At 41.3% G+C, this 26,405-nt stretch overlaps 1 protein-coding gene across 1 annotated transcript in view; it reads left to right on the forward strand.

Moving 5' to 3' along the window:
- Window positions 1-14,735, forward strand: part of LOC111847053 (antigen WC1.1-like) — a 59,637-nt gene extending 44,902 nt beyond the window's left edge. The window contains exons 7-17 of the mRNA XM_072710239.1: window positions 10,236-10,538; window positions 11,076-11,390; window positions 11,517-11,543; window positions 11,631-11,663; window positions 11,977-12,111; window positions 12,497-12,595; window positions 13,150-13,216; window positions 13,327-13,406; window positions 13,601-13,678; window positions 13,961-14,044; window positions 14,349-14,735. Coding sequence (XP_072566340.1) covers window positions 10,236-10,538; window positions 11,076-11,390; window positions 11,517-11,543; window positions 11,631-11,663; window positions 11,977-12,111; window positions 12,497-12,595; window positions 13,150-13,216; window positions 13,327-13,406; window positions 13,601-13,678; window positions 13,961-14,044; window positions 14,349-14,494 — 1,367 coding nt within the window. The 3' untranslated portion in view covers window positions 14,495-14,735. The remainder of the gene's footprint in view (window positions 1-10,235; window positions 10,539-11,075; window positions 11,391-11,516; window positions 11,544-11,630; window positions 11,664-11,976; window positions 12,112-12,496; window positions 12,596-13,149; window positions 13,217-13,326; window positions 13,407-13,600; window positions 13,679-13,960; window positions 14,045-14,348) is intronic.
- The last annotated feature ends 11,670 nt before the right edge of the window (window positions 14,736-26,405 follow it).

A 26,405-nucleotide genomic window follows, 5' to 3' on the forward strand; every position in this document is an offset into this window, starting at 1 on the left:
GAGAATTAGTTCACTTTGCAATCAGCCTAAGCACTATAAATAAGTCACAGGTAAGCTGTCTATGTGGAGTACAATGGAAGGAGCAGTAAGAGTGAGAAGAGTGAGAATCAGAGGAGGCCGAGGGAGAGGAGTTCTTCTCTGCCTGGCGCTGGAAAGTGTACGACCGTCATCCTCATCAACAGGTAGCCCTTTTACAGGCAATGGAGGAGGCATGTGGAGATATTGACCAGGCATCATGTCAGGCCTGGATACGGCATTCAAGGAGATATTTCCCCCGGTGCCTTGGACTGGAGGATATCGCATGCGATGTGGACGAAATTTTGTGGCCGGACCCAGAAAGACAACATGATGTAGGCTGATTGTCTTTTTTTTTCCTTTTTTTTTGTGAAATTACTATTTTGTGTTCTGACTTTGTCTTGGTTTTGATGAGTGTGAATAAACACCAATACTTGAAGTTTGGATCCTTGTATGTTTACATGACACTATGACAAAAGTATGACCTCAAATTGACATCTGTACACAGAGAAAGCAAAAGCCAGATGTGTTTTGTATTCATACCATCAGTGTGCAGTTGGCGCATTGTGTGCTTAGTAGATGATGGCTTGTGTGTACTGTTTGATACGAAAACACCATTTTTACGAAGGTGTGAAGAGTTCATCTAGCTGTGTTCGCTTTTGCAAGAGAAGTACAATGTTTTGATAATTGGGTGAAAGGTTTTCTTATTTGTGTGTAGAGTTTTGCAAAAATAGCCAATAGTTACAAAAAATGTGCTTAAGCAATCAGAAAAAACTGTAAGTTAGATGTGATACAGTTGCGATGTAGTGAGTCTTGTTAGCTAATGACTGAATTATCTCAATGATAATAGGTCATGGTGAGCTTGGAGCTGATCCCAGGCAGCATAGGGTACAAGGCAGGGGGACACCCTGGGCGGGATGCCAGTCAGTCTATACAGTATTTCCAAAACTGCATATTACTGATATGATTTTATGATGTTACTGCAGCTAGAAGTCCATCAAGTAACACAGCAGCAGGTGGCTCAGTGGGTTAAGCCTGTGTGCCTGTAATCAGAAGGTTGCTGGTTCGACCCCTGCTTTGGTGGATACTTGAGCTAGGCTGCCCGATGTGCACAGCATACTCTCTAACATCTTGTGGGCAGTGGTGGCTTGATGGTTAAGGAAGCGCATTTGTCATTGGAAGATTACAGGTTCGAATCACTGACGAGCAAAGCACCACTGAGGTACCCTGAGCAAGGTACTGCTCCCCAGGTGTTGAATTAGCTGCCCATATGGGTTAAATGCAGAGGATGCATTTTGTTGTTGCATGCTGTAGTGTGTTGACACTGATCACTAAATTTTATGGGGCAGCGTGTGGATCAGTGGGATAAGCCTGTGTGCTTGTAATCACAAGGTCGCTGGTTCAAACCCAGCACGTTTGCAGGTCCTTGAGCAAGGCCCTTAACCCCCAGCTCCCTGGGCGCTGCTACAGGTGGCTGCCCTTCGTAGACAGCATGCTCTACATAGAGCAAATTGAGGGAGGCATAAAACAAATTTCCCCATGAGGGACAATACAGGATTGATTATTATTATTATTAAAGTCTTATCTGTATTTTTAACTATATTTGTCTAACTATGTGACTGAGCTCAGACACCACATGGGGGCCTCAATGCTGCATAGCTGTAAAGTCCTCAGGGAGAGAGAGAAACCAGCCAATAAGGAGGAAGAGGATGTTGCTGGTAAGACTGTCAGTTAGCTTGTGTGGGTGTGAGCATTAGCTGCTCTAACCCCACACATCCTGTCTCCTCTCAGTCTGAAAGGCATCAGCAGAGGAAACTTCATGCAGCATCTCACAGAGCACAGGATGGACTTTCTGCTTCACAGGACATGTCCTCTCTGAGAAGCTGCCCTCTGGGTATGAAGATGTGGAGGACAGTGAAGGAGACCCTCTCTCAGGTAGGGGGCTGAGGTCTGTGGGTGTGGAGGTTAGTCCAGTGTTTACAGTGGGATTCTGGAAGAAGTTAATCTATTCCTCATTGTTACAAAATTAATGAAAGTTACTTTAGTAAAACTGCTAGATTTTTAAATACTAGATTTTAAAAAGAAATTGATTAGCAAACATTATGTCAGAATGTGTAATTCTATAAGAAATTGTATTGACTTTCACTTTGTTAGTCTGTTAGGACTGCTTTTTTGTAATTTAGAAATTTAGATTATATTTAGATTCATTTATTTAAATTTATACTGTCTCCGTAATTTAGACTAGTTCCAGAGTCTCCAGCCATATTGGCACATAGAGCTACTTTTACAAAGAAAACCATCTGGGGAGCTACATGATTTGATTACATCAACCGGTGGGGGGGGGGGCAACTAGCTGCTTTGACACTTAGTGATCTAAATTACTTAGCATGTGCTGCTGTTTGTGTGTCTTGTGATGGATTGGTACCCTGTTCTGGCTGTTCCCCTGCCATGTGCCCTACACCACAAGGCTCCAGTCATGCCCTGACCCTGAACTGCGTGACTGGTTGGAATATGGCTGGTTCTTATACTGTGACAGCAAATCTGGTGATAAAAGACCCACAGGGGATGATGGGGATAATGTTAGGCAGAATTAAGGCATTTTGTCTGGTAAATTATAACATTAGTTTGACTTCAGCTTGTACTAAAATTGCTCTAAATTATCTTTACTGTTTCAGGTTTAGGGTTGATGGTGACAGGAGACACACAAGAGGACTATGATGATATTGAGGGTATAGAGCAGAGTCCACATGTTTTACCAGGTCAGTTTCTCATTACACACAACTAATGGAGCAAAGTCTCTCTCTCATCATACTGCTCCTATCAGATGGTATAAGGTACTTACATTTTTATGTATTATTTCCCAGCTAAAGAAGTAAATTACGAAATCATGCTCAATACTTAATCATTTCCCTACTTAATATATTATTTGCTCATTTCTATTCACTGTCACTAACCTGTGTCCCCTACCCAGTCCTTGAAGGTGAGAGAGCCTTGACCACACTGCCCCCTGGGGACGGCCCCCCTGAACCTGACCAGACTATGTGGGAGAGGAGAGACTGACATTCCTGCCTGAGGAAGCTCCTGTCCAAAGCTTCACATAAAAGGGACAAATCAGCTTTATATTTTATACAGACACTGTTACTAGTTCAATTTTTCTGAACTGATCTGTTTGTCTTTTTAAAATGGCCACATCTTTGTATTGTTATTTATGATAAATGAAATAAACATACATTAAATTCAAATCTTTTGAATTTGAGTACAAGCATACCTAAAATTCCAGCATCACTGACCATAAGTAGTGGGATCTATCAGTCTATAGTTATTATTAACTGATTAACATTAAATCCCTGAAAGAAAGTGTAAGAGAGGGAGGTACAGCATGGACCAGACTCCAGGCACTCAGATGTACACACATTCACTCACTCACACACTAAAAGAATTTTAGAGCTGATTCAGCTGAATATTTCAGATAACATGTTGGAATTGTAGGACTCAGAAGTTCAATATGTCTGTCCATCAATCTTCCATAACCATTATCCAGTACAGGGCTGCAGTGAGCCTGGGACCCACACAGGAAGCATGAGGCAGGGGGCACCCTGGGCAGGATGCCAGTCAGTCACAGGGCACACAGACACACACTATGGGCAGCTTAGTGTCACCAGTACATCTAACTGCATGTCTTTGGACTGAGGAAGAAACCTCGAGAAACTGACACAGTGGGACACAGAGGGGTCAGACCTCCAACCCTGAGGGTGTGAGACTGGAGCAGTGCCCACTAAGCCACTTGACTTGTAACTGCACTTGTGGGTACATATTATTTCTGAGGATGATTTTCTTATAATATGTGAATGGTGATGTTGTAAGGTTCAGTTAGGTTGGTGTAGTGTGTTTGTCAGTGTGTAGGTTTAATTCCACATATTAACTGCTGTCTGTAAATTGTTAGTGTGCCCTCTGCTCTCAGGAATAGGCTCCTTGCTCACTCTGACAAGGAAATCACAGTCTGTCCAAACTATAGAGACTTTTATAAATATATAGACCATATATTGTGTTTCATATTATTGCTTCCTAGTAAAGCCTGTTGCTTTCCTGCTGATTATACATTATTTCATCATCTGGGCAGGTTTACTGCTGAGAGGAGGAGTCCCGACTCACATCACCGCTACTGTGTGTGTATATTTGGAGAAAATGAGCTTAGAGCCCTCTGATTTGTCACTGGGCCTCTTTGATGTTACCTTGTAGCTCCTCTGATAAGGCAGTGCTGAGTATGATTGGTGGGTGGGGGCGTGTTCACTCTGAGGGGCAGGATGGTATAAAGACCCTCGCTGAGAGCTCAGAGGTGAAGGTTGGAGTCTCAGCTCTGGGGAGAGCTGGTTTGTCCTGATGAAGATGGAGATCTGCCTGTTCATCCTCCCTCTCTCATGCCTGCTTCTGCTCACCACAGCCAGTAAGTACCATGATCTTCCTCTGCTCCAGTGGTCCACTCTCAGCCAGCAGAGGTCAGGGGTCATTACTTGGATCTGAAATATTTGCTGTTTATTGCATGGCAGGATCTGTGTGCTGTGTGTTAGAAACAAATAAACTGAACAGTACCCAGGAGGCTGACCTTGAATGTATAAAATGTTTACCAATAATTGAAAAGCACCCTCGTAATCACTGTTAGATGTAATTTTGTCATGCCTATATTCAGGGGTAAATATTTCTGTAAAAATATAAGCTAAAACATCCTTAAATTATTACCGAAAACAGTAATTACTTTGTATTGTACTTTACTTTTTTTTATCACAATCTGTGAATTCCACATTAGATTTTTGCTACTGTATGTAACAGAATACATGTGTTTCAATAATGCCGAAATAGTTAAAATGAGACTCAGTACGCTTTAAAATCATGATGAATTTATAAACATATTTTACATACGTTATAACCTCTACAGAACTATTACCACTGTATCAGAATCAGCATTAAAGATGCACCAAGGAAAATGTCAGTTTAAATGTAAGTGTAAAATATTAATGTTTCATTGTACCTTTAATACAATAAATTCATAATCAGTGCATGGTATAATATTGCTATTTATTCTAAACTGAGTATAAGAGCAGGATTACAAACGGTTTATTAAATTCAGTATGCCAATAAAATCAAAAGAACAGTACATAATAAGTATAGTACATCTTAACTATATTATTCGTAAAATTCACAGTGCTATGATTTATTAATTAAACATTATTGGCCTATAATGAAATGCTACACTGAATTAAATACGAAGAATTTATTTGCTACTAGCATGCATGAATTTACAGAAATTAAACCACATAAATCATTTATATTCAGTCCAGTTAAACCAGATAATTAATTTATATTCCAGATTTTATCTTTTAAATAGTCATATTTCTGAAGTGAAATTTAAAAATTCTAATACTTTTTAAGTGTATAAAGTAATCATTTATCTGAATTTCATAAAGCAGGCTTCCCTGTATTATAAGCAGATTACTATAGGGCGTCGCACGGAAAGCTGGAGGCTGGTTCATTTCCAAAAATAAAATATAAAACTTAAAGTGCCGCCTTTTTTAACGACCCCGACCGGCGCGCGATCTGATCGCATCTGGAAAATGGAAGCTTCAAGTTATTAAAAATGAAGATCGAGAGTTATTAAATCTGGCTCGCCGAGTTTTACATGAAATTTTGACACAACGTAATTTGTCATCAACTTTTGGTTTTGTGCGGGGCAGGTGCCCGATGGTATAATTAAGCTATCTGACGGGGCTGGGGGTCGCTGAGTCTGTAAAAAGAACAAAACCGACACACGCTGCATTTACAGCGAGGCACTTTTCAATATTTCTGGCAAAAACGAGCCATCTCCAGCACATATGTGTCATATACCATATGCGTGTGACACTGAACTGCAGTGACTTACAGTGACTGTCCTGCGCTTCCAGGCAGTGACGTGATGCTGATGGATGGCGGCGGTCCCTGTGCTGGGAGAGTGGAGGTTCTTCATGAAGGACAGTGGGGCACAGTGTGTGATGATGGCTGGGATATGAAGGATGCTGCAGTGGTGTGTAGGCAGATGTTCTGTGGAGATGCTGTAGCAGCACGAGGGAGTGCTCACTTTGGAGCAGGAACAGGGAGCATCTGGATGGACAACGTGGCCTGTAGAGGGTCAGAGTCGACACTGAAGGACTGTGGACCCAGACAGAGAGTATATGGCTGTGATCATGGTGAGGACGCTGGAGTCGTCTGCTCAGGTAGGACACATGTACTGATTAGTAAACATGCTGCACAAAGTCAGTTTGCTCACTTTTGATCAAGAAACAAAAATGAAAAGGTTTCTCAGAGAAGCTTTTAACAGTGCAGGTAACACACAAATTATTAAACATAATCTTATTGGACAATCTTCACATATTGATTCGAATACTTTGTTCCTGGACTCTATGAACAAAGAGAAAAAGATAATAAAAAGTAAATATAAGAGGAAGTTCAGCTGTATTTTATACACAGAAACACAGAGGGGTTTGTGAAGCCTGATTCTATTCGTATGCTTGTTAATTTAGCTGATTTAGCTTGAAAATATCAATGTGCTTGAAAATATGCTTAATCGTAGTGTTTTATACTATTATGAAATGTAGGTAAATACATTATTATCTTATTATTATTAGGATATTGTTTATTGGCACTGCTGGGTCTCAGCCAGTGACCCACAGCAGAGAATGGGACCCTAACCTCACCACCAAAGGTGTTTAGTGAGGCTACTAGTCTGACCACCCCCTCCTATACACAGTCTTATGCTGGACCAGCTGTAACAAAAGCCACACTCAGGGAAACACACCACCAGCCTTACTCCCCATGTGCAGGTTACCTTGTCCTGCTCCTGACACTAATGTAGCGACTCCATCAGGGTCAGTAACCTTAACGACATCACCGATAGCCAAAACCACAGGGCCACCTGTCCCCCGATGTCTTCAGTGCAGAGAACCTCTAGTTGCAGATTCATCTGCAGGAGTCCAGGAGCCTCTGAGCAAAGGTGAAGGAAAGACCAGTCAGTGTGCAGCCACTGGCACACAGCAGCCGTCTGCTCAGACGTGTCCAGGAACACATCTGGATACTTGTGCACTGATATGGAAATCGAGATCGATACTGAAAACCAATATATTTTTTGTCTAGTATGGTTTTATTTTCTAGAGAATAAAAGATTAATCTGCTGGCCAGTTTTAATAATGAATTAAGAAAATGTCATGGGTGGTATAAAACCTCTTTAGGTCTGGTACTTTGAGAGAGCACTAAGCAAAGTTGCAACTTTTCCTTTTCATATGTCCTTGTAATGTATACTGTAGGATTCGAATTGTCCTGTATTTTCAGGCCGCGCAATCGATCCCCACACTCGACAAATTTTATTTATAATTGATTTCATCAGATCATCCACTGAGGATATGTTTTGTGTTCCATCTTTATAAAAACGATTTGTAATTAAATAATAGTAATAATAATAATAAAAGAAATATACTGCTTAGGAATTGTGAGAGAAAATTGCAGTCTCAGTTTTGAGTGAAAATATCGTGATTCATATTTTACCCAGAATTATGCAGCCCTGCTTCAGGTGTCTACTTCTCTTGCTTACATCAAAACATTGCCCAAAAAAGAATCAAAATATAAATAAAAAATAAATAAATTCACTCCATCTTACCTTAAATTGTTCAAATATATCATCAAATATGTTTCTTTCTTCTGGACTATTGTGTTTCCATTTTCTCATGGTATAATACCAGGACTGCTGTCTCAAAGCACTTACAAAGATTCATCAACAACAGCAGCATTACAGACTAATGAAACAACAGATGTACAGCAGTAAAAGAAGAGCAGGACACTGTCAGAGACAGGAGAGGTAAGAGAGACACCTGATTGTATTAAATGCTTATTTATCTTTAAATTTGCAGATCATCGAGAGGTCAGACTGGTCCAAGGTGCACACCAGTGCGCTGGGAGAGTAGAGATGAAACATGGAGATATCTGGGGCACAGTGTGTGCTGCTGACTTTGACCTGCAGGATGCAGAGGTTGTGTGTCGGCAGCTGGGCTGTGGGATCCCTGTGGAGGTGCTGGGGGGGGCTGTGTTTGGGAAGGGGGGTGACCAGGTGTGGAGAGAGGAGATCCAGTGTAGAGGGAATGAATCTCATATTTACTTCTGCCCAAAATCATCCTCAAAGACAGAGAACTGCTCCCATGGTAATGATGTGGGACTGGTGTGTTCAGGTAAGAACAACATGGCTACTTGTCAGAAAACATATCAATAAATATTAAGGAAATCTTAACATAAACAGGCTCTAATCCCCTGTGCTGTTTGCAGGGTACACAGACTCCAGGCTGGTGGGCGGCCCTGACTCCTGCTCTGGGAGGGTGGAGCTGCAGTACCTCAGTGAGTGGGGGACAGTGTGTGATGCATCCTGGGATATGAGAGCAGCCAGTGTCCTCTGTCGGCAGCTGCAGTGTGGAAACACTGTGGCAGTGCCAGGACAGGCATGGTTTGGAGAGGGGAGGGGCCGCATCTGGGCTGATGTGTTTGAGTGCCAGGGGAATGAGACACACCTCTCCCAGTGTGCTGTGTCCTCATGGAGTCGAGCTGCATGCTCTCATGGATGGGATGCAGGACTCATCTGTAATGGTGAGGACTGTACTACAACTGTCACTTGTTCAAGCAATGGATTAGTAATTTGGGCTTTTTCATGAATTATATTCTAATATACAGTATGTTGTGTTTATAAATCATTAATTAAACTGATAATACAACTCAGGACAGTCTAGTTTAATAGAAAATCCATCAATCTTCTGTACCACTTATACCATTGAGAACTGTGGGGCTGTTGTTGGCATTTTAATAGCAACATTTGAAAAGTATGGGTGACTTAATTTACTCAATAGAAGGTAATATTCATATCAGCAACCAAAACTCCAGCAGTTAATACAGTAATTAATTAAATGCAGATCTACAAGCTTTCTCTTTTTCTAACATGCACATCTGACAAACACTGACAGTGACTGATCTATCCACAGGGTCTAAATCTCTCTCAGCTCTCAATGGGACAGTAAGACTGTCTGGAGAGAGTGGCTGTGAGGGTCAGGTGGAGGTTTACTACCAGCTGACCTGGAGCAGAGTTCTCATGGATTCCTGGAGCTTCAGGGAGACCTCTGTGGTCTGCAGGCAGCTGGGCTGTGGCTCTGCAGTGAGGCTGTACAGCTCCTCCCTGTCTGGGACAGGGGACAGTGATGTGTGTCTGACAGGGTATCAGTGCTCACCTGACGCTGTATCTCACCTGGTGAACTGCAGTGATCCACAGGGCCTCAACTGCAGCTCTGTTCCACAGGTGTCCATAGAGTGTTCCAGTGAGTACAGAATGGTTATGTTCAGATATAACTATGTTCAGAGAATCATATTTAACAGAAAGTCAAAATATTTTTTAGATAAACAGCACCAACATCAGACAGACAGACAGACAGACAGACAGACAGACAGACAGATAGATAGATAGATAGATAGATAGATAGATAGATAGATAGATAGATAGATAGATATAAACAAGCAAAAGACTAGTAAAAGACGAACGACCTCCCTCTGTACCTCCTTCTCCCAGAGCACAGGTCCATCAGGCTGGTGGGTGATGCTGGGGGCTGTGCAGGGAGGCTGGAGGTGCTCCACCAGGGCTCCTGGGGGACAGTGTGTGGAGACTCCTGGGACCTGAAGGATGCTCAGGTGGTGTGCAGACAGCTCCAGTGTGGGACGGCTCTCCATGACCCAGTGCCCACCTTCTTTGGACCAGGAACTGGACCCATCTGGCTGGATGAGGTGGACTGTGAGGGGAATGAGACGTCTCTGTGGGACTGTCCTTCAGCACCGAGGGGACAGAATGACTGTGTCCATAAAGAGGACGTAGGAGTTGTGTGTTCAGGTGTGAATAATTAACATCAGGGCTCTTCATCTTAATAAAGGGAAATAAATCTGAAATGAAAAACCCTAAAGGCTAACTGCTGTAATGAATTGTCAGTACTGACTTTTATAGTTAATTTGTATTACTTTAGGTTAAGGCTTCTGATAAGTTAAATAATGACCAACATTCATGCAAGCAATTTAATGTTTCATTCCACATCTGCAAGTTATGTAACATCTTAAAAAAAATCTGTTTTACTCTGAATATAAATCATTTGAAGATATTCCTTTTAAACTCCCTGTAGAATATAAAGAGATCAGACTGGCTGATGGCTGCTCTGGGCAGTTGGAGGTTTTCTACAATGGCACCTGGGGAAATGTGTGCTTCAATCAAATGGATACAAACACAGCCAGCCTGATATGTCAACATATAAACTGTGGAAAGAGTGAGGCTGTTTCTAACTCATGGTCTCGGCTGAAAGGAGCTCCAAACTGGCTTGATAATCTGAAATGTCGCCCACATGACTCCACACTGTGGCAGTGCCCGTCCTCTAACTGGGGAGACAATAAATGTGATGAAGGTGAAGTGGCTCAGATCACCTGTGATGGTAACTTACTGTATTCATTATCATTATTGGTCCACTATGTGTTTAGCAGAGGTGGATATTTCAGGTCCAGAAATTAAAAATCGAAACCAGGATTTTGTTTCAACCAACCTTTTGAGTACTCTGTGACTGTGACTCTTTATGCTCAACAGGTTAGTTGAAACAAAATCCTGGTTTGGATTTTTACTTTCTGGACCTGAAATGTCCGCCTCTGGTGTTTAGGTTTATTATTTTGCATTATCACTATAATACCACAAAGAAAACAGTTAATACACTGTTTAATTTTTAATTTCCATAAGATTGAAAAATAATATAATTTCATTTATTCTTCATTCATTCCGTGTGAAAGGATGTTCTGCTGCTGCCAAGGACAGACCATGTTCACCTAAGTTCAGTTATTACCTGCCCAGTGTTACGTGTTTATCAGTCAGTAACATCAGTGAGAAATCAGTCCCAGCTCTTCACTGAACTCTGTCATCCTCACATGTGTCCTCTGCCTTCTGCAGTGCTGATAAATCACAGTCTTTACTTGCCCCCTAGGCCACCCCCCCATGAAACTGTCGGGGGGCAGTAGCGAGTGCTCAGGGAGGGTGGAGCTGTGGCATAACGGCTCCTGGGGGACGGTCTGTGACGACTCCTGGGACCTGAGAGACGCCCAGGTGGTCTGCAGACGTTTGGGCTGTGGGACAGCACTGGAGGCTCATGGGAACTCTGCCTTTGGACGAGGAACTGGCACCATTTGGCTGAATGAGGTGAACTGCAGGGGTGATGAGCTCCACCTGTGGGACTGTCCTCACTCTCTACAGGAGCAGAGGAGCTGCAGCCACAAGGAGGATGCTGGTGTTACCTGTGCAGGTGGGACTGGGGCTGCAGACAGACTGTAACCTCAACATTATGGCCATTTGCCTTTAGAATAACCAAAATAAAAAAGTGAAACCTTCTAAATGTTTATTAATAACCTTTAACGCTTCGATTTCACAGGTTCATCGCTGCTTAAGGCCACTACAGGTGAAGTTGATGAATTGTATAGTGTTGAGAAATATATCCAATGTAGGATTAATTCTGTTTATATATCTATATCTGTTTCTCATTCAGGCATTCCAGCAACATCCACAACAACAAAAAAAGGTATAATTTTCATAGTCTGATATATAATACAGTATGTTATATTATATTATATTTTATATTTTTTCTTTAAGTTGTTTTAGGGGAGTAATTTCAATATCACATGTTTGTGTAGCTTTACAACTGTGACCACGATAAGAGGCTAGGAGATGGATGTTTTGTATTTTATTAAATAAAATATGCCAGAGCTAGCCACTGTTGTTCATTTCCAGCTATTTTATTTCGAAAATGATGCAGATAAAATGTCTTTCCATGTTTAATTAGTACAATCATTCTGCACTGTTAGACACATTTTATGCTGAAGTCTTTCTGTTAGTTCCTTCTCCAGTTGTACCCTCCCAAAAAGACCCATCCATTCCTTTTGTGGTCTTCCTGGTACTGGGAGCTCTTCTCTTCTTGCTGCTGGTGATAACAGCTGTCCAGTTGTACCAGAATAAAGTGCTGAAGAGAGGTACAGAAGGATAGAGCTGTAGGGTGACTCACATTAAGAATGGTATATCTGCACGGGTCATATTAAGTCTATATTATTTCCTACATTTTCCATTGTTGGCTTCAGTGGTAGACAGACGGAGGTCAGTGGTCATGTGATACAGGGAATAAGCCTATTTGATGATAGGGTGGGATTGAGATAAAACTACACAAAATGAAACAAAAAGCTACTCAACTGCTGACAAATACGGAGAGACTTCATATACAACAGCAAAGGACACTGTTGTTCCCATGATTATTTAATAAGCCATAATAATACACAGATTTATGGGAAATGGGGGCTTTAGATTAAAGTGAGAAATGTAGCCTGGACTGTCAGCTGTGTCTCTGTATGTCCACCTCCACAGCTCTGTACCAGGAGGGTCTCACCCCTCTGCACGAGGCCATTTATGAGGAGATAGAGTACAATCTGACCCGGGGGGAGACCTACAGAGCCCCTCGCAAGGGTGAGTTCATCTTCTCAACCTTAACAGACTTAACCGAACAAATTTTTTCAGTCACTTGGCCACACATATAGGTAAAAGTGGGAAGTTGGTGAACAGTGAATTTCTGGTGATTAAAGATATTTATTTTATGGTTAGAGCTGGATGGGGGTTAAGGTTGTCATAGTTAGCGTTAACATTTTTGCTATAGAAGTGAATGACCGATCCCCATAAGGATAGGTATACCCGACATGTGCGTGTTTGTGTGTGTGTGTGTGTATCAGTATGTGTATCTGTGTCCTTCCTGCTGATTTTTCATTTAAAACTGTGATTAGAGCTCAGAAACCACATGAGGGCCTCATAGCTGCATTGCTGTAAAGCCCTGAGGGTGAGAGAGAAACCAGCCAATAGGGAGAAAGAGGATGTGGACAATATGAGTGTCAGTCAGCTTGCCTGGGCATGAGCATTAGCTACTCTAACCCCACACATCCTGTCTTCTCAGTCTGAGAGACATAAGCAGAGGAAACTTCATGCAGAGTCTCCCTGAGCACAGGACTGACTGTCTCTCTCCTCCACAGGAAGTGTCCTCTCTGAGGAGCTGCCCTTTGGGTATGAAGATGTGGAGGACAGTGAAGGAGACCCTCTCTCAGGTAGGGGGCTGAGGTCTGTGAATTTGGTACAATTTATGTTTAGTAATAGGAACCCTCTTTTAACACTATGAAGGGCATCATTAGTCTTTAATGATTATGTTTTACCTCAGAGAAATCAGAGAGAGAAGCGAAGGACGGTGATGATGATGCTGTCATTACAGAAAAGATTGCTGATAATCTATCAGGTGGGTGTTTACCCTGGTTTACCTCAGTTCATAATTTTTATCTCAGTATCAGATTGAATATCTTTATCCTTAGAAGTATATTTGTTGTCCCCCAAGGCTAATTTTAATTATACCAGCATAATAATTTGAGTTATGTAAAGTCTACAGTGATGCATGTCTGATACACAGAAGCAGCTTTTCTGTGTCTGATACAGGGGATCTGGTGATAAAAGACACACCAGCAGACTATGATGATGCTGGGACTGTTGGGCAGGACTCAGGACATTTCTTTGGTAAATTATTACATTCACCGTGTTTCTCGTATGGGTCCATGGTTATTTACATTTACAGTAGTCTTTAAATTCCTAAATGAATTATTTAATTTATAACCTTTATTTTTGTTAAAAACATTCTACTGTAATATTCGGAAAGTAATCATTGATTTAACCCACACACACTATTATTATGTTGTGGACTTTTGAAGACTTTTGGAGAAAATAATTTCAAATCAGACAAGCAGTCAGTAATTATAACAGTCAACTGGCTCCTGTGTACTGAGGTCTCTCTTTTTCCAGGTTCAGGGTTGATGGTAACAGGAGACACACCAGAGGACTATGATGATGTTGAGGGTATAGAGCAGAGCCTACATGTTTTACCAGGTCAGTTTCTCTTTATACACATCTAATGGAGCAAAGTCTCTCTCACAACCATACTGCTCATTTCAGATGTTTTGATCACCTGCATGCTTCCCTTTCCATATTCATAATAATCTATTATTTATGAATACTGACATCTATTTAAGTGTGATTAACATGGACTGACATTATTTTGAATCACATTGTTTGTGTCTGCCACAACTAATTAATAAACATATTTTTTTCTTGCTTTGCATACAACTACTCTCCTGTATAAGTCCCAGTTACAGTTTGTCAATACCCTGTGTCCCCTCCTCTGTCCCTGTAGGTGAGAGAGCCTTGACCACACTGCCCCCTGGGGACGGCCTCCCTGAACCCGACCAGACTGACTATGATGATGTGGGGGAGGAGGGACTGACAGTCCTGCCTGAGGAAGCTCCTGTCCAAAGGTTTATGAAATTATTCTTCAAATGAGCTTCATGTTGTACAGCAGCTCCTACCATCATTGCTAGTTGCATTTTTATTAAATTAGAGTATTAAGGTATTTATTTAAAATGAAGGCATAATAAAAAGCTCTTATATGTTCATTTAAACACAATTTATGTCACAGCTTTTGTCCACCTATAAAATCTCTGTTCAAAATGCTTATCCCTGTGGCATTTTCTGTTTTTGTATTTTATATTTTCTTTTCTATACATTTAATTATATTTTGAAATAAAACTCATGAAGTAAAAAATATCAGAAATGTTTGTCTTAATCCCAAAACTGCGGGAATTTTAAAATACAACGTTTTAAAATTGCACCATATGTTCAATATTTTTTTTATTATTTAAACTTCATCCACCCACCTCCGTAATCACTTGTCCAGTACAGGGTTGTAGGTGAGCCTGGAGCCATTCCCTCGCAGGTCTGCGTAGGAAGCCCACATGAACATGAAGAGAACATGCAAACCTCACACAGATGGAGCTGGGATGGAGCAGGAATCAAACCCACAGCCTTTATACTGTATTTTACTAAGCATTCAGACAATGAGAGTAATTCAGCAGTGACTGCTTGGCTTTATTTATGAGAAATTCCTTGCAGAAGGAGAGAGCCTGAGATATAATGACTCACTTTGCTACACACACTGTTACTGTCAGTGTTAAGTTAATGTCAGCCAGGGGCGTCACTAGGTTTTAAGGACAGGGGGGGCTTAGCCCCCAAGAAATGCACACGATATGAAGAAACGTAGCGCATGAGCACAAAATTTCACAAACAGAAAACAAAGACTGAGAAATTGCTTTTCAACTTTTTTGGACAGCTTAAACATCTTAGGCCACCAATAGATTTGTTGTTTTATTTAAGTCTGTTTTTTAATACAGTACAACAAGAAAACACAGGAAATGTGTTTGCTGCATTAACAACAAGAAAAAAACTGAATATAAAGTACATAATTTTTATGGCTGCAATCACCAGTTACTTGGTGGGTGGGAGCATCAAAGAATGCCGTCTGTTTTTAAGAGTGGCAAATCGGTCAATCACTCTGTTGTGAGTCAGATGCTGAAGCGTGTCTCGCAGAGTTATTTAAACGGTTCGGCGAAATTTCTGTTCAGTACCGCCAGCGGGACCGCCGACCCCAGGGGGTTAATTACATGGGACTCTGCTGTTAGCTGGAGCTAACTAATTGTTATTACCAGCAGTGATGAAGACTTACTTTTTTGAAAAACTTGCGTATAGGCATGTTGTCTTGCTGTGTGCAGCATGTACGCTAGTGTGTCCTGTAGGGGAACCGTCCACTGGCCCAATGGCGGAATCCAATTGGACAGCCGAAGGCTTGAAATGCGTGTGGATTCTTACCAACTGCCATTAAAATGTAAAATAGTTCAGCCCCGACTGTCAGGTCAGATAAGATCAGACCTAATCAATCACTTTTATTGTCACTTCACTAGAACGAGTGACCTACTGAGTGAAAGTCTTGTGTCATGAGTTTCCTATCAGCAGTGCAGTACATTAAATAAATGCAAACAAAATATAAAACTGTACAACAGTATACACTCTATATATGCACAAGGAAACAGCAGAATGCACAATACATACAATACAATACAATAGACACCCTTGTGCAATTAATTTAAGAAAGCTGTGACACTAGCATGTATGCATGGGCCTGGAACCTGCTGGTTTGCAGAGCCAACAGGGCAGAGAGTGGGCCGAGAGGATGGACAGAGGTTGCACTGTGCTCACAGACTCGCAGGCCTATTTGCTTGGTAGAAGATGAAGATAATTTGTCACTGATCGCGGTTAAGTTAGCCTCATATTAGATATTCAGCTTTATGGTTTTAATAACTTTTAATGGAAGGTGGGGCGTTTTTAATGACAGAATCGTGATTAATATACTCATCTGTGTTTTTTCTGAGAATATTTATAATTGTGGGTTGGTCACCAACTGGCAGACTAAAATATAAATAAATTGAATAGTTTGAATCCTAACCCTAACCCTGGACACAGTGGACTTGATTTATGTTGCTTATGGAATTTTGGCACTTGGGGAAAAATTCTTGGGGACCCCTGCATATAGGCATATTCGTATGAAGTGCCATCTATGTGACAAATATTTACATAATTAACAACTGAATTGCAATTTTCTTGTCTGATGAATCCTTGTTCAAACCTCATGAGTCTATGAGTAAATCAACCTGTGTGTCAGCACTGCTGGCTGAGGGTGGTGGTGTGATGGTGTGGGGCACATTCATGGCACACATTGGGCTCCCTGATAAAAGTGCAGCATGGCTTGAATGCTATAGAATATCTGAACATCATAACCAATCAGGTGCCTCCTTCATGGCATCATGGACATTATGCAAAAAAATGATAATACCCTGCCAGTCCTAGGAATTCCAATACCTGTTTTATGGTGATGGAGAAAGATCTTTTCACAGGCTGGAGTAGGAACCTTCGGATTGAGTTGCTCTGCCAAGTCTTGGTATGGACAACAACCTAGTCTATTTGTCTAGTAACTGTCAAACTAGGCAACCTCTTTCAGTTGGTGGAAGTTGCAAAACCACAGGGATCTAGTTGGCTTGGAGACCTTCACAGTGGCAATGGACAAAGGGCTGTGGGATTCATCAATTATTCCCAGTCAATATATCTTTTCATTTCCCGCTCCATAGCCTGTAAACCGGCCTCTGGGATTCACTACAGCTTCAGCTAGAGGACAACCTGAGTCCTGAACTTAGTAATAAACAAATGGGTCACAGGGACCTCCTCCAGTACCCTGGTTAAAGGAGACGTCCCAAATGTTGATATTTGCATCTCTGATTCCCACATGCTCCACTACTGTGACACACAAAGAGGGATCAGTTAGGAGGCAACAGTACCTTCAGGGCCCATGCATCCACAGCTGGCTTTCCCGTTTCATCCTCCAACACCTTTCCCCAGTGTAGGCATCCAGCTGCAATGGGGAAGACAGTCCTGCCCCACAGCTTAGGAAATAAGTGTCTGCCAGCAGTTGTTGGCCCTTAGTGCTTGAACATGAGGACACCATGCAGTTCAAAGTACTTTTTTTTATCTAAAGAGATTCTATTGCTAAGAGCATGAGTGCTGACAAACATCACTGCTGCTGACAATATATATGCAGAAAAGGAGAACATGAGTCTTCTGATTTGACACTGCACCTACTTGGTGTTTTCCGAAACTTCCTTTGATAGAACATTTCTGTGTGTGATTGGTGGGTGGGGGCGTGTCCTCTCTGAGGGGCAGGATGATACAAAAAGACTCAAACTGAGAGCTCAGAGGTGAAGGTTGGCGTCTCAGATTTGCTCTGAGGAGAGTCGGTTTGTCCTGATGAAGATGGAGGTCTGCATGTTCATCACTTTAATCCCTGTTCCTGCTCACGACAGCCAGTAAGTAGCATACTCTACCTCCAGTGGTCCTTGGACAGCGAGAGTCATAGGTAAAATTCTTAAGATGTTTTAAGAATCACCACTCAGAGATGCAATGAAGATAGCATGTCATTTAGTAAATGCATAATTAAATTAATAGAAAGGTATTCTTATGTCTGGTATTGGCTGTGAGTCAGACAAAAAGATCAAACGTAAATGTACAGTATATGTACCTTCTTGATACAACGGAACAGAACAAACATGTTTCAACAACAGACTACATCAGTTTTTATGCCAAATAAATTTTCTAAAAGAAAATCATATGTTGCTATTAAAAATCATATATTTTAGATAAAACCTCACTTCCATAAACAAAAAAGGAGTGATTTATAAAATTTACTTTGACTTTCAAACAAAAAGAAGACAAAGACAAGATATTTCATGTTTCACCTAATCAACTGCATTTCTTTAAAAGATATTGGGACAGGGGCAATTTAGGACTAATAACGATGTCACTGGAGGAATGGGGGTGGGGGGGTGTCAGGGGAATGCAACCCATGGGGAGCCCATATGGGCCAAAAAAACATTTAGGGTCTAGGATGTCCCCTACAAATCGTTGCCATCTAGACACCTGCTTTTCCAGGCAAGTCCCTGCATTTTCCAGCAAACCAAATTCTGCCCCGATTACAAGTGCATGGAGTGCGAGTACTAGTTTGGCCTGCCTGCAGTCCCGACCTATCTCGAATGTGTGGTGCATTATGAATAGCAAAATACAGCAACAAAGGCACCAATTGTGCAGCGGAGGACACACACAATAGATGAATGGGGGAAAATTCCACTTACAAAACTTAAGTGTTGGTAAAAGAAATGGTGATGTAACACAGTGGTCAATATTCGACTGTTCTCATTTCCATACTTTCCCAAACTATTTTGGAATTGTAGTATTTGTGAGTCCAAAAAATGACAGATAAATGCAATTTACTCATGGAACAGACCCCATTCCCCTTATACAAACCTGTACTTGAAAGACAGTTGACAGATGGTTGGATGGACGAATGGATATATCTGATATACAGTATCAGTCAAAAGTTTGGACATGCCAAGCCACCTGCAGTCAGGACCATAAATATTTGGACAGAGACAAAGTTTTTCAATTTTTATGTTCTGTACATTACCACAATAAATTTTAAAAGAAACAAGTCAGATGCAGTTGAAGTGCAGACTTTCAGCTTTAATTCAGTGGGTAGAACAAAAACACTACATAAAAATGTGGGGAACTAAAGTAATTTTTCTACACAATCCCCTCCTTTCAGGGGCTCAAAACTAATTGGACAAATTAATATAACTGCAAATAAAATGTTCAATTCTAATACTTGGTTGAAAACCCTGCCTGAAGGCTTGAACTCATGGACATGACCAGACCCTGGGTTTCCTGCTTTTTAATGCTCTTCCAGGCCTTTACTGCAGCAGCTTTCAGTTACTGTTTGTTTGTGGGTCTTTCTCTCTGTAGCTTAGTCTTTAGCAAGTGAAATGCATGCTCAGTGGGGCTGAGGTCAGGTGACTGACTTGGCCATTCGAGAATATTCCACTTCTTTCCTTTAATAAAGTCCTGGACCTTAACCTGGCCTAAATGTTTGAGTGGCTTGCATCTAGCAGTGGAGTTCCTTTGACCGCATGTTGTATATTCACACCTCAATCTTCCAAATGCAAACAAGACACCTCAAATCAACTGCAGGCCTTTTATCTGCTTAACTGATAATGAAAGAATGAAGGAATTGCCCACACCTGTCCATGAAATAGCTTTTAAGTGAATTGTCCAATTACTTTTGGCCCCTTTAAAAAGAGGGTGGCACATGTTATAATATATATGGACCAAATATATATGGACCTAACTATATAAAGAAGAGTGATAGAGTGTCGCATCACATGACCTGGCAGCTGACCTAAACACATTACAAATAATTTTAGAGGAGTTTGACCAGAGAGTGAAGGAAAAGCAGCCAATGAGTGCTCACATATGTGGGAACACCTGCAGGACAGTTAGAAAGGCATCCCAGGATGTAACCCACCTTATGAAACTGACACAGAGGAGACAGTATGATCAGCCAGTCCTTGGAACAATTGCGGTTAAGGGCCTTGCTCAAGGGCCCAATGGTGGGATCACTCTGCCTACCCAGGGATCAGAACCAGAACCCTACTGAGTCCCAACCCACAGAGCTGCCCCCCCAAACAAATAATTTTAACATTTTTTTGGTTAGTACATAATTCCATATATGTTATTTTATAGTACTATTATTCTTAAAGAGAATTGTACAATCAACCTTTCTACAGATAGGTGTGTCCAAACTCTTCACTGGTACTGTAACTACACTGCTCAAAAAAATTAAAGGAACACTTTTTAATCAGAGTACAGCATCAACTCAATTAAACTTCTGGGATATTGATCTGGTCAGTTAAGTAGCAGAGGGGGATGTTAATCAGTTTCAGCTGCTTTGGTGTTAATGAAATTAACAACAGGTGCACTAGAGGGGCAACAATGAGACGACCCCCAAAACAGGAATGGTTTAACAGGTGGAGGCCACTGACATTTTTCCCTCCTCATCTTTTCTGATTGTTTTTTCACTATTTTGCATTTGGCTATGGTCAGTTTCACTACTGGTAGCATGAGGTGATACCTGGACCCTACAGAGATTGCACAGGTAGTCCAACTCCTCCAGGATGGTGCATCAATATATGCCATTGTCAGAAGGTTTACTGTGTCTCCCAGCACAGTCTCAAGGGCATGGAGGAGAATCCAGGAGACAGACAGTTACTCTAGGAGAGATGGACAGGGCCATAGAAGGTCCTTAACCCATCTGCAGGACTGGTATCTGCTTCTTTATGCAAGGAGGAACAGGATGAGCACTACCAGAGCCCTGCAAAATGACCTCCAGCAGGCCACTGGTGTGAATGTCTCTGACCAAACGATCAGAAACAGACTTTATGAGGGTGGCCTGAGGGCCCGACATCCTCTAGTGGGCCCTGTGCTCACTGCCTGACACCGAGGAGCTCGACTGCCATTTGCCATAGAATACCAGAAGTGGCAGGTCCACCACTGGTGCCCTGTGCTTTTCACAGATGAGACTGGTTTGGTGGTGAGTCAGTGATGGTCTGGTGAGGCATATCTATGAAGGGACGCACAGACCTCTACAGGCTAGACAACGGCACTTTAACTACCATTAGGTATCGTGATGAAATCCTTGGACCCATTGTCAGGCCCTACGCTGGTGCAGTGGGTCCTGGGTTCCTCCTGATGCACAACAATGCCCTCTCATGTGGCGAGAGTATGCAGGCAGTTCCTGGAAGATGAAGGAATTGATACCATTGACTGGTCTCATTAGGAGCATGCCCTGATGTTGTCAGGCATGTATACAAGCACGTAGGGGCCATACAAACTACTGAGTACGATATTGAGTTGCTACAATGAAATTTTGACAAAATGGACTAGCCTGTCACATCATTTTTTCACTTTGATTTTCATGGTGTCTTTGAATTCAGCCCTCTGTTGGTTGATAATTTTCATTTCTATCAGAGCATGTGAGCGGAGCGGAGCGGTGAGAATTTCCGCTCCTCGCTCACGAGGCTGTTGGCTCCGCCCGCTCCTCCGCTCTAATTCGCACTAAGCCGCTCCGCTCAACACCGCTCCTCGCTCCACTAAAATGTCCTCCCGCTCCAGTCAAATCGCTCCACGCTCGCTCCAATTTAAAAGAGGGACAAATAATCTGTATGCCTAACAAATGTCACCTTAAACCGAAGCCTTATGTCATAAAGAAATATGAGCAACGGCAACATTGCCAGTCAGAACAGAAAATATTTATTTTAAAGCAACCTATCGGCAACAACGGACAGGTTTGGAAATGGCATTCCACACAAAAATAGGCTTAAAAATAAAGGAATCAGTGGGCTTAATAGCCTAAAGAATATACAGACACGTTTTAAATTCCTCAATTTTTTCCTGTTGATGCAGCACGTCTCTAAAATAAAATTTTACGTTACGTGAAATAAAAAAAAATCTTATTAGACCTACTTTGAATGACAAAACGAATTTATTTGATTACCAATAATTACTTTATAGGCTTTTTTACTTTAATTTACTTTATAGGCTTTTATACTTTAATTTACTTTATAGACTTGATATGCTACAACCATATAAAACTTGCACGCGTTTTGCTCTGGCTTCCGCTTGTTCGCGTAGCACACTCATGTTTCTGAGAAAAGTGATTCCAAAGTGAATCTTTACTCACTGAAACAGTTTCATCACATTGTTGTTCTTGCTGTACATTCTTGTCATCTATACGTTTGATAAGAATAGTACACTTGTATGATTTATCAGTTTCCTTTATGAAATACTGATGCGAATTCCATCTCGGCCAATTTGTGTAACAGTCTTGATAATTGTACAGATGAATTCTTGGTAGATTTGGGCACGCCTCAGAATTGTAGTGTGAGCGGTATCGGAGCGAAATTGGAGCGAGACAAAGCGACCGCTCCAGCCTTAATTAAAAAACCGGTCCGTGCTCTGACCAAATTCCGCCCGCTCCGCTCCTCGCTCACGCTCCGCTCACATGCTCTGATTTCCATCAAACAATGTGGCATCCTTTCATTCCTACCACATTACCCAGTCCATATCAGTATAGATATCTGTATGAAAACACATATGATGTGTTTTCAAAGTGTTCCTTTAATTTTTTTGAGCAGCGTATGCCCTCTTTAAAAGACCACCACTGTTTAATTTGATTGCATACTACAACAGTGTACCTGTCATGTATTATATTTCTGAAGCTGTCATTTGGATTCAGTACTTAATATTGCTGTAAGCAGTGGGACATCCTGGTTCAGCTTCCATCACTGGGCAGAAGCACAGAGACATAGGCATGAAACCCAACTTAGAGTTCCTAGTTCATCTAAACTGCAGTGTTTTTATGATAATGTGAGCTAACTGAAGGACCCAGAGGCACAAAAACACAAGGAAAACATGCAGCTTCTCTTCTGGCAGAGCAGGAGCTGTGAGGGGGAATAACAGCCTTTAGAGCAGGGGTCACCAACATGGTGCCCGTGGGCACCAGGAAGCCCCCAAGGACCACATGAGTCGCCCGTGGACCTGTTCTAAAAATAGCACAACTCACTAGTGAGCAGCGTCTAAAATGTAATTTTATCCTGTTGTTGTTCTTTAATCACATTTGCATTTATATCGTTTTGAAAATGACAATATCTTAAAAAAAAGCATTTAAAACATATTTATTGTACATGAAGTTTAGATTTAGGAGGGCGTTTCAAACTGCCAGCCCTTCGTATGGCTCAGTACCCGTGAAGTAGCTCTCAGTTTCAAAAAGGTTGGTGACCCCTGCTTTAGAGACTCATGCTGCTCACACTGACATCCAGTGGCAAGAAATAGAATTGCTTCTGGAAATCTGCATACAGTATATAAGGCAATATACAGTTTAGTACACGGGAGTAAAGAAATAGATAATAATTTGCAGCAAGACACAAACTTTAATAACCAGCTTTGCAGAATCTACTGTATTTCTATCTATTTTGGGCATAAATAACAGATAAAAATAGACGCATGTGAATACAAACTTCCGTGGTTTCCTTCTGTAGCAGGTATGTAGCTGTGATCCGCTCAGAAACCACACGGGGGTCTTACACATGCAGTCAAGCTCTCAGGACGAGGGGAGACGCACTCAGTACGAAAAGAAGGAAGGTGATGTAACTGATAGCCAGACCACAGAAAGGTTGAACTCCATCATAACATCCGCCTGTGCTGCAATCTGCCTGCTACCTTTACTGTTCCACTGCTGCTATCTGGAATAAAATCAAAGGGATTTATTAGCGAGTGACACCCACACGCTGACAAGTTAGCGAGCAGCCTGCTCACTATTATAAATTTATCATAACTGAAATCTGCAGGTGGATGGCAGCAAGTGGATGTTTTTTTGTGACACAAAGTTCCACATTCTGATGTTAGAAAAATAAATCTAAAAAAGTTACACAAAGCATTTTCAAATATCTTTGAATATTGATAATGGTATATACAGTACACGTCAAAAGTTTGGACACATCTACCTATAGAAAGGTTAATTGTATTATTTTCTACATTTTAGAATACTTATAAAGACATCAAATCTATAAAATACCATATATGGAATTATGCACTGACCAAAAAAATTATTTGTTAGGGGGGCAGCTCTGTAGGTTGGGAAGGTTGCTGGTTCAAATCCCAGGATCGGCAGAGTGATCCCACCATTGGGCCTTAGAGCAAGACCTTTAACCCCAATTGTTCCATGGTCTCCTCTACGACAGTTTCATAAGGTGGCCTCCTTGGATACTTTTCCAGCTGTCCTGAAGGAGTTCCCACATATATACTGAGCACTCATTGGCTGCTTTTCCTTCACACTCTGGTTAATCTCCTCCAAAACCCTTTCTACTGTGTTTAGGTCAGGTGGCCAGGTCATGTGACATTACACTATCACTCCTTTGTAGGCGGTTTCACATGGTACTGCATATACACACTCACATACCCACACATTTACATTAGACTTAAGCATAGCGCTAGGGTTGCATTATGGTTAGTATTAGACTTGGAACTAGGTTGCATTGTACTTAGGGCTAAGGTTGGTATTTGTATTAGACACCTTGTTGGCCAGGCTCATCGGAAGAAATTTTCATATTTGTCAATGGCATCGATGACCTTAAGATTTTATCAGCTGTCATGTTGACATCATCGTGCATCCCTAATTCAGGGCTTGAAATTCATTTCACAATGGGGGAGAATTCCCCCTACTTGTGTAGCACATAGACATAGGGAATTTAAGATTTTTGGTGAGAAAGCAATAACAAACCTTCATGGATTCAGTAGCATCAGCCATGGCATTTTTAATGGAATTCGCTTCCCTTGGAAAATACTGTTTTCATGTCTAATTTCAACTTTTATTTTCTCAAGATTTTATTATTTTGTGATCTCCAGAAAATAACCTGTAATGTAGAGATCATGGGAAAAATAAGTTGTGATCTCGACAAAACAAAGAAAAAAATATAATGATGGATGTCCTTTATGGACATCAGTATGATGCAGAGTGAAAAGATACTTACAAAGCAGTTGTGTGTTCACATGAATGGGTCATGTTAAAAGACCCTTGCTTTATAATATTCTTTAAGTTGATCCAAACCCTGACTCAAAAACCATGATCTGACCCAACCCATGAGTTTTGTGATCCATTGCACCCCTAACAGTTAGGGTTGGCGTAAGGGTTATACGTAAATTTAGGATTAGTTTAGCTTTAGGTGTAAAATTAGATTTTTGGATTTCAGTGAGCTAGGCCTAGGGCAAGGGTTTGTATTAAGGATTTGGCTAAGGTTAGGGTTCTGGTTGGTTTTACGGTTAGGATTGTAATTAGTTTAGGGTTTAGTCACCTAGGGCCAGTTTCCCGAACTAGGATTAAGACTAGTCTTGGACTAAATTGCTGTTTCAATGGAGATTCACCATTGTAACTCAAAGCTAGTCTAGGCTTAGGCTTAATCCTTGACTGGGAAACTGGCCAATAGTGTTTGAGTTGTGGCTGGCATATGGATTAAGCCTATGGCGAACATTATTGTTTCCATTATGACTGCAGTTAGACAAATGATTATGCCTTGGGTTAGCATTGGCAGTAGGGTTATGGATAGAGTTTAGAGTTTAGAGTTAGATTTGCCATTACTACAGTTTGGGTGTGGGTTAGGTGTAGACCTAGAGTTAGAGTTGGTATTAGTGTTAGGCCTAAATTTAGGATTAGGGTTAGCATTTTAGTTAGTCTAGGCTAAGGATTAGACTTGAGGCTATGGTTATAGAGTTAGCATCAGGATTAGGGTTAGTTTTATGCATTGGAATATAGTCAGGTTTAGCATTAGGTTCAGGCCTAGGTTTAGGGTTTCCACAGGCTAGAAAAAACATTTTAGCCAGAAATTTTATATAAAGAAAAAAAACTAAAACATAAGTACATACTAGTGATGCGCGGGTCGACCCGTGACCCGCGGGTGCCGGTGGTTTTAGGGCAGACATTTTTTAAATATCGTGGGTGCGGGCGGGTGAAAAAGTTACAAAAGGCATTTCATTTTCGATCAAAACGCGTTGTAAACGGGGTCGGCGTATAAATGCAGTCGGCGTATATTTTTCAATTTTGCAGTTTTTAATTTGTAGGATAATTAAGCTATTAGTTTGGTATGCTCTGCTCTACTTCATTTTAGACAAAATTAAAAGACCTAAGTTCTACTAAGTTCATTCAAATCTGATAGAGTTCTGATGTTACATCAGATGTTACAGTTTTGACAACTAGTGTGTTTTGCATACATGCGCGCTTGTGTGTGTGCGACAGAGATGTCTTTCGTGCAATTTTCCGCAACCCTTCTATAAATAACGACGTAAAAATCGATCTTTCGGTTTCTTTGTTGTAGCTTGGTACACAGTTAATCTCGCATAAAATTGTGTCATCTTCAATCAGGGGTCATGG

This window comes from Paramormyrops kingsleyae, chromosome 3 (assembly GCF_048594095.1).
Source record: "Paramormyrops kingsleyae isolate MSU_618 chromosome 3, PKINGS_0.4, whole genome shotgun sequence".
Taxonomy (NCBI): Eukaryota; Metazoa; Chordata; class Actinopteri; order Osteoglossiformes; family Mormyridae; genus Paramormyrops; species Paramormyrops kingsleyae.